General features: G+C 35.8%; 1 protein-coding gene across 1 annotated transcript; it reads left to right on the top strand.

The window, feature by feature from the left end:
- Nucleotides 1-2,246: 2,246 nt before the first annotated feature.
- GIMD1 (GIMAP family P-loop NTPase domain containing 1) lies at nt 2,247-11,524 on the top strand. Its single transcript, XM_010980670.3, has 2 exons — nt 2,247-2,668; nt 11,264-11,524. The coding sequence occupies exons 1-2, from the start codon at nt 2,249-2,251 to the stop codon at nt 11,522-11,524; spliced, it is 681 nt and encodes a 226-aa protein (XP_010978972.3). The 5' UTR covers nt 2,247-2,248.
- The last annotated feature ends 1,346 nt before the right edge of the window (nt 11,525-12,870 follow it).

Below are 12,870 nucleotides of genomic sequence, written 5' to 3' on the forward strand. Positions count from 1 at the left end.
GGAAACAGGCTGCTACTGCCACCTGGGGGAGGTTCTTTCTGCTTCATTCAAGAAAGCCAAATGTGCTTGTCAGATGAATGAATCCCGTTTGTGTTTTCCTTTTCATATCCACACAGGAAGATTTTTTTAACTTTCTGCCCATGAAGTCATAAGGCATTCCAGATGTCTCCAAGATTCCTTCACACAGAAAGACATACTTCACAGACTTTTTGAGAGGTACAGGAGATTATGAACCAGAATGTAACCATATGAAGGTTTCTACATCTTACACACTCAGAAAGTATATTGGAAAATATGGGTTATATACTAAGAAGTAGGAAAAAAATCAAATATAAGCTTTTAATAACAAAACAAAACCTCAATGTTAAACAAAACGTATTTGGCCTTAAATTACAGTTAATTGTACTCCTTTTCTGAAAGACGCTATTATTAATTGATATGGAAACTGAATGTACTGATACAATTATGCTAGTGATCACATCAAAATAATAAAACTCAATTCTATGGAAATAGCCAAGAGTTTTCTTAGAGTTTTTGAATTTATAACTAAATACTGTTATGAACTCAATATTTATTGCATGTACATGTCTATTTGTTGAAACTTTTTCAGGAAGTACTAATATGTCAGCTACAATGGAAAAATTATGACTATTGTTTTCAAATGTCTAATTTCTATTTACACTTGCCAATCTTGTATTTCTTTAGGCTATAAGATAAATTGTTACCTATTAGCAACGCCCTAAAACAAAGAAGTTAATTTGAAAAAGGAAGTTTCAGGAAGTAATTATTGAAATTACACGTCTGTCATAAAAAAGTCAGCGTTGATTAAAGGAAGACAACTAACCATTTGTAGAAAGGATTCTGGTAATAGATTAACTAAATAAAATACATACAGTATCAGTCTCAGAGTGGTACAAAGACACTGTCAGAAGGTTGAAGTTCATATCAAAGAACAACTATATCAGCTCGAGGGAAGCCTTTGTAGAGAAAGCATTTTTAAGACTGGAAAAGGTATGTGAAACACAGCAAATCGGTTGGGGTTCTATAATTAATTCTTGAAAAAAAAATCATTGTTTAATTCAGGAGTAAAAAGGAATCTGAGTGACTATGGTGCAGCTAATACAGCAAATGAGCTGGGAGATCCGGGGTCACCTTCAGGGACCCCTAAAATGAAAATCTTTTAAATGAGGGTGTGAGTTTCCTTCAAGATATTCATATTAGGGTCTGGAAAGATTGTAGTTAGGGCCTTAGAGGACAAGAAAGTCCAGAGGTACATAAACCTTTACAGTAAAAGTATAAGTTATAAGCAAAAAATAATATATATGACTATTAAATGTCTTTATTTTTGAAACAGCAGATTGAGTACATTTGGCAATTGGCCAGTAGCTCTGCCTTATTGATCTAATGAAAATTACTGACAACCTTAAAATGCTATAAAGGGGTTATTTCTGTACAAAAAATTAACTACATTGCAGGGGTGTTGTAAAGGGAATAGAGTCTCCCAAGGTTCTCCTCCCTCCTAACTGAACTGCACAGTATAGCTGGGCTTCACTTTTCTTCATTAAAGAGTCAATGTTTTACTATGGTGAACCATGTTATTTCATAACAGAAATTGCAAGTAGTTCTCATTTTCATCAGAATGTTGCCTTATTGTTAAAAAAAATGAGTAAACAGAAACAGAAGTCTTCCTTTAATATTATTCATCTTTCACAGGAGAGAAGCATTCAGGAAGTCAGGAAAGATGGTTTTTGCAGATGCCACTTGTGTATTCAAGGGGTGTGGAGGCTGGGGGTTGTTTAAAATACAAAAGGGACTGTTTTTTCCACTGTACTGTTCCTGCTTCTCCTCCAGGAATGCATAATTTTCAAACACTGCTGCTACCTTTGTTCCTGAACTGAGGAACAGCAGCACCCATTCCTAAACCAACTCACCTATCACATTGATGAGTTGACATATTCCTCCTAAATATGGTTTACATTATCTTCATGTGATTTTTTTTCTCATTTTCCTGCAATGATTGCTTCCTCCTCCCTTTTCTTATCTGTATTTGATTTCTCTCTCCTTTCACTGCAAACTAATATTATTTCCATTTTCCCTCTTTCACTGGGGGATCCCCACTTGAGTGGAGTGTTCCTCCATGCTTTAGGCACCAAGAATGAGGGGGAAGCATATCAAAGGCCATACCTGGAGTGCTCAAGGCCAGGTAAGAAGACTTACATTGTCGGTGAGTGTAGAAGCCTGACTGTTTATGCTGAACCTTTGTTTACCCACAGCCATGATGGACTCCAGCAAGATGACCATCAACTTGGCCCTCTTTGGCATGACTCAAAGTGGAAAAAGTTCTGCTGGAAACATTCTTCTGGGAAGCACTGACTTCCACAGCAGCTTTGCTCCATGTTCTGTGACCAAAGATTGTAGTCTGGGCCGCAGTTGTCACCTCCGGGGCTTCATGCGCCGAGGGGGACAAGAGATAACCCTGCAGATCCGGGTGTTGGATACTCCAGGTTATCCGCACAGCAAGCTGAGCGAGAAGCATGTGAAACAGGAGGTCAGGGAGGCCCTGGCACATCACTTCGGGCAAGAGGGTCTCCATCTTGCACTGCTGGTCCAGAGGGCAGACGTGCCTCTCTGTGGACAGGAAGAATCTTCCCCAGTCCAGATGATCCAGGTAATACAAAGAGGCAGTTACACTAATGACATTATTCCCATTTGAAGGATATTGTCTTAATTGGAAAGAACTATGGAAAACTGGTTCAAAGACTGGTTTAAAGAACGTTTGAAACAATTCATTTTTAAAAAGCAATCACACAGAAATAACTGGCAAAAATTACTTGATTTTCCCACCAGGAGTTATTTTTACAATTTCCTTTAAGAAATTCAGTCAGTCATTTTACAACTGGGTCATAGAAAAAAAAAAACAAAGAGAGCGAGAGAGCGAGAGAGCGAGAGAGCGAGAGAGAGAGAGAGAGAGAGAGAGAGAGAGAGAGAGATACTGAACTTTAGAGGTTAACTAAGTCTCAAACCCCTAGGAACTGTGAATCTGATTAAGTTTGTAAATGTGGTCTGAGGCTATCTACATCAGAATCAACTGAGCTGCTTGTTAAAAATGCAATTTCATCCAGGCCCTGCTGAAACAGAATCTCATGAGTGGAGCTAGCATATTTGTATTTGCACAAAATCCCCATATATTTCTCTAAAACAGTCGAGCTTTAGACCAACTGAACTAAAATCCTGACTTTCATCCATTCAACATCAAGGGATAATCTCTTACAGTTCACCAACAAATGGGGGTTTACACACTGATTCAGTCATTGAACAGAATCCTGCACAGAGACAAATGACTGGTGAATAATATATGAGCCCTGCCCTCCAAAAGCTCACATTCTAGAAGAGACAAATAGATAAGTAAGTATAAGACAATGCATTAACTGCCAAAATAGTATTATGTATGACTAGGGGGAAAGGAGGCATCGCTGAGACTTAAACCATGGTAAACATTCAGGGGAGATTTATATTTTACTTATAGGAAAGAAATCAGGAATTTCAGAAGCTCTGCTTGCCTCATTATCTGTGGGTTCACAAACTGCTCTATCCCAGCCATGAGAAGATTGCAGGGAACTTAGAGTGAGCAAAAATATCACATGCTCACCTTTGCCCCGTAGTTCATCCCTGTTTGTTTGTTCATTTATTTTAAGTCACTAAGTTGGAAGCTTATTTAATCAGTCTTGGAGAGGAGCTGGGCAGAGGGGAAAGGTCCTGAGTATGAAAGCAGCTAGGACACGGAGGGAATAGCAGCTGCACTCAGTACACATACATATACGAATAAGGCCCATGTAGGACCAAAAGTTCCTGGAAGCCGCTGATTAAGCTGCTCCAATCTATTCAGTTTCTTGATTCTCCAGTCTGGGGCCACCCAAATTTAACTGCTAGACTTCACTAGTATTACTCAGTCATCTCATTATGTCACTGATCTAAGAGAACTTATCTCTACTAGAAGCTCCATGGTTAAGTTACATGAAGAACAGAGCAGACATTTTTCATCCAAAATGAATTTGTATAAATGTTACTCTTCTTTTGATCCAACCTCTGATTATGTTGATGTAGAATCTATTATACTTAGAAAGATAGTATATTCTGCTTTAAAGAAAAATATTTTCCTTTAGTAAAGCCATAAGATTGTCCTAAATGACAGACACATTTTGTTTTCAGTGACTGTGTATGTTTCTAAAAATGAAAAAAAAAAAAAAGCCATATGTGTAATCACAAGAAACTAGTGGAAAAAATTAGGGTGACAAGAGTATAAAAAAAATCCTCATCATCCAACTCCTGAAAAATCAAGGACATGCTGTACAAAAGCAAAGAAGAGAAGATGATTGCAATTAAGAAACAATGTGAAATCTAAGAAAGACCATAAACCTCCCCCAATCTATTAAAGCCTGAATTTCAAACAACATTTTTCATAGAAATCAAGTGGGGGGCAAAGACCTACAACCATGCTGTCAGTGTAATTTTTAAAACGTTTAAAAAATCCATTTAAAGCTGCTATTAAATAGACATTTAGCTTAAGCTACGGATGGATGTAATTCAGTAAGTGCATAAATATTTCTCAAAAACTAACCTGACTCTCTCCATATGTCTCCAGATTTTTCTTTCTGCTGGTCCTATGCTCAGCCAAAGAGGATTATTTTAAAAGACATACATTTTGAAAATAGATTTTTCCAGTTTTAGGATATAGAACAATATTCTAATCCACTGTTTTTTTATACAAGTAAGTTTGATTCATACATGTCTCTGATCCTTTTAAATGGTATTTGGCGTGCAGCCTTCTTCTTTTACAGCTGCCTTCCTTAAGTCAGTGTCCAATTCAGAAGTTGAACGCAGAGAGGAGATGGGCTAGGGCAAAACTCGGATCCAGATATTTTTTTCGAGAATAAATAACTTCTCTCTCCCAGGAGAACTCAGCAGCCAAGATTTAGTAATCCTCAGAGAGGCCACGACCCGAGAGGCACCACAGTCCTACTCTGGGCTTACACCTTGATCTCTGGGTGAAGATTGCCTAAGCACAGGCTGGCTGTTTATGACCTTTTTTCTGAAGGTGCCTCAGATACTGGTGGCAGCCATCTGGATGTGCTCACAGATTGGGAGCAGCTGCAGAATGTCTGAATATTCAACAGGACCAGCAGCTGTTAGGAAGGAGCAAGAGCTAGCTGTTAAGGTCCTCTGTTTCCAGACACACCCTGGATTTCTTTTTCTTCCTGGCTCATGTGAAATAGGGAAGAGAACATCTGCCTTCTCCTTTTTCCTTTCCCCCTTTCTGGGGGCACTGATGCCTTTCACTGAAGGAATCCTTCAAGGTCAACTGCTGGAGAAGTGACATCTTCTTTCCTGTGCTTCTCTGCTGTCTCCTTAAATATCTCCCAATTTGTGCTCTAAGGTATTTTATAGAGGGGTTATAAGCTGCCAGCTGGGACAAATGAAACATTTCCTCAAACTATCTCTTTTTCTTTATTTATGTTAAGCCTTCATTAATTTACGGCAAAAAGGTGGAGATACAAGTCATCTCTCCAAAACTGGGGAATAAATCTGAAAGTTACCTATCATTTGAATATTATTTTAAAAATCCCCAAATAATGAATCAGAGCATCTATGATAAAGTCACCTTAAAGAAAGTGCTAGCATGCAGCCAAACTGCACTAGGAATTGAATCCAGGAACTGACTAAATTCTTCCCACAATCATGGTATCATGTGCATATTATTGCTGTAAACAATCAGGCTTCAAGCATGTATTTTTGATTTTGAATGAACAATTCGACTGTTGATGTTATAGGTAGGTATGCACATAAAAGGTTCAGAAAGGCCAACGCAGGGCCTGAACATACCAAACAAAGATCGCGAACTTAGCTATTCAATATAATTTAGTTGAAAAATAAGCCTGTTACAATTCTAGGTATATGACTATAAATGTTACTAAGACTTTCTTGGCTGCAGTTCCTTACTTATAAAATGGGGATAATTTACCTATGTTAAAGAGTTCTGAGGGTTATATTTAATAAATGCAATGTGCTTGGCATTGTGCCTGACTTAGAACAGATTCACAGTAGGTTTGAAGAAAACTGCCATTACTATTATTGTTTTTATTGTCATCATCACTACCCAGATTGTTATGAGTACCTATTTAAATGAATTACTAGATATGAGCAACTTATTATAGAGATTAAGAACATGGTTTCTGGAGTAAATTATACCTGTTTAAGTTCCTACTTAGCTATTTGTTTTGTAACCTTGGGCAAGTTAACTCCTCCAACTTCAATCTTTTCATTGGTAAACTGGGAAAGATAATAGTGTCTACTTTACTTGGTTACTTTGGGGATTAATGTCATGTTAACATAATAGTAAATTAACTCAGACATTGGTACATGACAGGTGCATAATAAATGTTAACTTATGGTCAGTATGACTTTGTTGTTAGTATCTGACTTACTCTAAAATTGAGACATATTACTTATAGCCTTCGTTGGAACTATCTTGATAGGCATCACAAAAAAGTAAGAGTAAAATCAAATTTACACAGCCTTGATTTATAATTATAAGAACTTCCTTCTTAATTTAGAAAACAATCTGGGAAGAAAATTCACTGGCTTAGCGATGTTAAACTGAAAAGCCCCAATTTAGTGAGAAGGACATGGGCCTGGCAGTCAGGGGATCTCTGTTACAGGCCCAGGTCTGCCAATAATCAGCTCTGTGGCTTTGGCCAAGCCATTTAACATCACAAGACCTTAATACCCTCATCTGTAAAATAAGGCAATTTGGATAGATGATCTCTAAGGTTGAATATTCTCTAAATCTGATCTAATGAGGTCTTATCATTCTGCTTTGGCTCTCTAAGAAGGAAAATGTGGTGCTTTAAGTGGGAAGAGAGTTAGGGAATAGAATAAAATATAAAGAATGGTCCTTATTGTCCTCCTGATCCATGATAATTTTTTTCTCAGTTGATGTAATAGTTGGCTTTTTTTAAAGTTTCCCCCTAAAAAGTCCAGATGCTATGATTTCATCAACCACAAACAAATGGGGCAGGGCTGGTGAGGTCCTGGGAAAATGAACATAATTCCTGGAAAACAAAGTTTATATCCTAACTAGTTGTCCCAAAAGGACTAGATGGACTCATACCCATTAGCACTTTGAAAGCAAACAAGTCATGATTGATTGTAAAATTTCCATCTAGCTTAGTACTATATTTAAATTATTAACACCAGATAACTTACATTAACTTATCTTGCTTTTGGATTTTTATGTGAGGTATCAATCAAGCATGGTTATTCTTTCTCTGGGTCCATAGAGAACATGTTTGGCCACTAACATGATGACTATACACCAAGCGACACTACTTTCAAATATTCAACTATTTTCCGGCCAAAAATCAATCAAAAGAATATAAGCTAAATCAACCATTTTCTTCTATTTTTGGCAGTAATTCAGAAGTGCAATTTCTCTCACAGTTTAGGACATGAGCATCCTTTCATAAATAATTATCAACATGTAAAAATTTCCCAGTGGCTGAACACATGGACTCGTAAGCAGTGTCGAGCTTACAAATCTATTATCCTTAGGTGCTTTAACTCATTTTTCCTGAATGATATTATGGTTTAAAGTATAGGAAATGTCTGGTGAAGACAAAGAGGGAACACGTTAATGTTACAATACAGAAAGCTAGGAAATAAAAACACACTGTGAATGTTATACCACTTAATGCAATAAGAAGAATTCCATGTTATAATATATAACCCAGGAGAGAACCATTTGAGCCAGTTTATTTAGCATGATTTTTTATGGTGATGTTTTTAAAATATTTAAAATCAAGTATAGCTCATGCATCAATCAACAAATACCCAGGGAGTAGGTATGGGGGTAGATCAAGGGGTTAAGGGTAGTAGCTATTTATTAACCTGTATTAAACATTTCAAGATTATGACAATCAATGTGAACACATCAATAATGTACTGGGTGAGGATCAGGTCTGGCTCTAAATATGAGAAACTTTCAGAGACAGGAGTGCTAAAGAATCAACAGTTGTATAGAAATAAATTCCAATACTATACAATTCCCAATAATGCTCACTTTCTTTACTTGGTATATCTTTATTGCCTGATAACTCCCTTGTTAATTCCTATGCTTAAGGCATAAACTCACACATGGAACTTTTCCTGACCCCTCCCCTTTACCCTCACTTTCCACCCCACCACCCAAAACTGAGCTAAACACCTGCCTCTATAGTGCCAATACATTTTCTATCACAACACTTGTGATTACAACAAATTGAGTCTTATTTTCCTGTCTGTCTCTCTTCCTTAGCATTAAGTTTAGATAGTAAACAAGAAGCTCTTCTAGATATGAGCAGGAAAGGTATCCGTTTTGTTCCATTCCTTGTCCCTGGAACTAAGTAGACCCTCAATAAGTATTTGCAGGAGTAAATCATCGAGGGTGCTGTCTAAAATTCACACTATGAGGCTCCATCCCTAAAGATTTTGATGTATTTTTAGCAAGTATCTAGAGTGATTCTGATGTAAATGACCCAGAAATCTTATTCCCAGAACCTAGATCTGATATATTTAGCACTTCACAAATTTTTCAACAATTTGGATTAATTTGCTAGTGCTGCCATAACAAAGTACCACTAACTGGGTGGCTTAAGCAATATAAACTTATCATCTCTCAGTTTTGGAGGTTAGATGTCTAAAATAGAAGTTAGCAGGGTTAGTTCCTTCTCAGGGCTGTGAGTGAAAGATCTGTCCAAGGATTCTCTCCTTGGCTTATGGATGGCTGTCTTTATGCTCACCTGGTGTTCTCCCTGTATTCATGTCTTTGTCCAAATTTCTGTTTTATAAGGATATACTGGATTAGAGCCTCACCCTAATGATCTTAATCAATTGCATCTGCAATAACCATATTTCCAAATAAAATCACTTCTGAAGTACTGAAGGTTAGGATGTACTTATCAATTTGGAGAGAGGGGATACAATTCAAACCACAGCATCATTTATTTATTTTGCAGTTCTCTGACTTCTCTCCCATGAGAGATGTGTTACAGTAAACAACACATATGACAAACTCTGAAGAGGTCTGCTAATTTTGCTATATCACTATTAGCTAAAATGTGATGTTGACATTGCACATATACTTAGATTTACACAAGAGCAATGTTCTTTAAAGTTGGGTTAAGATTATGCTAATTTGTGTTTTAAAGGCACATAATATGTGCCAATTAAAGTACCTCTTTGAAAAATTATATTGTAAAGTTTAGAATCTTTCTGCTAAAATTATTATTCCCTAATGTGTTGATCTTGAAATGTCAATTCAGATTTTCTTGAAGCAGGGCATTTTTAGGGGAACTAGAAATATACAATTATTCTATGGCGTAGACAAATTTTGAACAGATATAAGGAAAAGTTTTGGACCTATACCTTGAGAGAGTCCCTCTGAGTACAAAATAGTAATTGCAGACTACAAGCAAATCCATGATAATGAACTATAGAAAAGAGTTTTACAGGGAAGTACAATTTTTGTGTCTCAAAGATTAAATTTCAAAATTGAAGACTTAAAACTATTAAATAAAACCCTAAACCCCCATTTAAGATGATGCTCAGGGTCTCAATTCCAAATTAAACAGATATTTATTGAGAGTTTACAATGTGCTAGTGCTTTTGATTAATATAGAAAGACATAGACTTTGCCTTCAAAGAGGTCATGGTCAAGAGAATGTGAAAATAAAGAGTTCTGGTAAAATTAAGAGTTATAATGTAATGTATTAAGATGTATAATGTAATATATAATGTAATGTATTAAGAGTTATACTGGTAACTATGGTTTTGAAATGTTTCTAATTTTAAATACATTGTCCCACAGTTACCATATTTTCACATTAGATGTCTATGTCCTGATTCTCCTTCCTCCCTCCCTCCCTCTTGCTTCCTTCCTTCATTTTTCTTTCTTTTCCCTTTTCTCTTCTTCCATTTTTTTTTCAGTTGTTCAGTATTATAAATATGAATCCTACATTTGTTATATACATTCAAACCAGTTCCCAGACTGTTTTTCAATTTTTTCAAGATTTTTATAAACTAGAGTTTGTGCTAATACTCTGTGGGTTTGTGGTCAACTTATGCATCAGTTTTTCCATATCACAGTGGAGATAATATTAGTATCTCCCATAAATCATCATGTTGATCTTCAAAAGAGATGAAGCACGTAAAGTGAGTAGCATAATAGCCAGCACTAAATGTGAGTTGTTCTCTCTTTTTTCTTCTAGTTATTAGAGGTTCTGGATATTTCTTGTTATGTTTATTACTAAGTGTTTTGTACTTTTCTTGCTATTATGAACTGGTAGCAGCTTTAGAAATATTTTTATCATGGAAGTGTTTGGAATGGAGGGAATTTTATTGTCCCATTGTCATGATTTCATATAACTTTGGAAATATTCAAAAAAGTTAACTGGTTATTTCTAGGTGCCTTCCACATTGTGTGAACAATCTGTCACATGCTATTACTTCTGCTTTATATCAGCTTATTTTCACTAATCAAACAAGAATTTATTACATAACCAACTTCTACATATTACTAAACAAAGGAATACCAGTCTTTAGTGTTTTTCACCTACATTAGAGGAAGTCATTGGATAAATTGGGTTTGATTCTAGGCATGTGATCAGGACACAAATCACAGTAATATTCTGTAGTTGTTCCAAATTACCAAATGTATTTTGATCCTGGCATTTCCATGTCATCTGACTAATCAATAGACTAACCAGATTATGTAATTACAAATTGTTAGAAAATGCTTTTAGTGATGATGACACCATCCCTACAAAAAAAGACATGATGTTTCCCTTGGGCAAGGTCTTCTGACTTAAAGGAATTCAGTGGTCTAACAGATTCAGGTTGACAGGCAAGTATAAATGATTGCTGAATGTTATAAATGTAATTATATCATATGCACCATTGATATAATGCAGTTTTGTAGTTGTATATACATGAGTTATAACAGCAAAAATAAAATGGCAACCTAAACCCTTTTTTAAAGAAAGTCCACCCACCTCTCTCCATTTGCTTACATTATTTGACCCCATCTTCACTTTCCATTATATATATCAGCTTTTAGAACCATAATGAGGTATATATCTGTTGACTATGTTAAAACATAGTAACTTCTTTGCTCATTTTTTGAGAAATATAGTCCAAGGCAAATAGCCATTTAACTTCTTCTCTCTTTCAGGAACTTCTGGGACATGCCTGGAAGAATTACACTGCCATTCTTTTCACCCACGCAGAAAAAATAGAAGAGGCTGGGTTCAATGAAGATGAATACTTACATGAGGCCTCTGATACACTGCTAACCCTACTAAATTCTATTCAGCACAGGTCTATTTTCCAGTATAAAAACCGAAGCTCGCTTAATGAACAAAGACTAAAAATCTTAGAGAGAATCATAGAATTTATAAAAGAAAATTGTTACCAAGTTATTACTTTTAAATAAAATTTAGGTAAAAGGAAAAGGGCATTGGGTTTTACAGTCAGCAACCCAGTTTCAAAAATGCCTGTTAGCATGGCTATGGACCATCAGAATTCCCATATGCTGTCAGTGAGACTGTACTTGGTATTTCCACTTGGGAAAACTGTTCAGCAGCTAAAAATAACATATAGGATTCAAGATTCTAAGGCAAATCTTATGACACAGTAATCACACTCCTAAGTGTATCCAACAGAAATATATATATTTGTACATTAAAAGACTTGAATGTACAAGAATGTTCACAGCAGTACTATTCATAAAAGCTAAAAACTGGAAATTACCCAAATGTCCATTAATAGTAGATTGGATAAGGAAATTGTAGTATATTTACACAATGGAATATTATACCGTAATGAAAATGAGCAAACTACAACTGCAGGTAATAAAGGAATTACCCAAACATAATGTTGAAAGAAGCCAGACATAAAAGAGTACATACTCTATGATTCCATTTGTATAAATTTCACACTATAGTCGAAACTTATGTAATTTAAACTATTCTGATGTGAGAAGTGTTGGAAGTCGGAAGAGTAGTTACCCTTGGGGAGGAGATAGTAAAAGCACAAACCAAGGCAGCTTCTGAGATTCCGGTAATGTTATATTTCTTTTTTTTTTTAATATATATAAACTTTTTTTTATTGAGTTATAGTCATTTTACAATGTGTCAGTAATGTTATATATCTTGATCTGGAAGCTGGTTTCATATAGTGCATTCATTTTGTGGACATTCAACAGCAAACACTTCTGCTTTATGAACTGTTTGGTATATACAGTACACTTAAAGTTAAAACTCAGGAAATTACTATATATTTTAAAAACACTACACTACTTAACTTGATGCTAAGCAAGGAAAATTACTTAACCTGTGAAGGACTGTTTCCTTATGTTGAATACCTACTTCATAGTTACTGAAATGATTAAAACATCTTATGCTCAAAAAATGTTATCTTTCTCTTCCACTCTTTTATAAGCTGTGGTTTCTATTTAGGTCTGGAAATAAAGGTAGTATCTCCAAACCAAGCTCTGCAGCAGAAATAAGTGTAACAACTGTAATAACCAAATATGAATAAAGCTTTGACTGAAGAAGAGGTGTCCAGTCTACCTTGGAAGGTTGGTCAGTTTGGCTTAGTAGAGAGCTCCAGAATAATCTCAAAGGCAGCAGTGAGGATCAATGAAGGATAATTCTAGTCAATCCTAACAGCCAAGCCCATCATCACCAAGTCAAAATTGGATCACCCACATGTTTAACATTTGCACATGAGCTTTATTGTTTATAAATTATTTTACCAAGATAGTCCCCAATTTACAAA

The sequence above is a fragment of the Camelus dromedarius genome, chromosome 1, assembly GCF_036321535.1.
Source record: "Camelus dromedarius isolate mCamDro1 chromosome 1, mCamDro1.pat, whole genome shotgun sequence".
NCBI classification, from domain to species: Eukaryota; Metazoa; Chordata; class Mammalia; order Artiodactyla; family Camelidae; genus Camelus; species Camelus dromedarius.

Bases quoted from the DNA above. Each gene is read 5' to 3' on its own strand.
- GIMD1 (XM_010980670.3), top strand. From the start codon at position 2,249: ATGCTGAACCTTTGTTTACCCACAGCCATGATGGACTCCAGCAAGATG. The intron at 2,669-11,263 runs GTAATACAAAGA...TCTCTCTTTCAG, and splicing joins CCCCAGTCCAGATGATCCAG to GAACTTCTGGGACATGCCTG.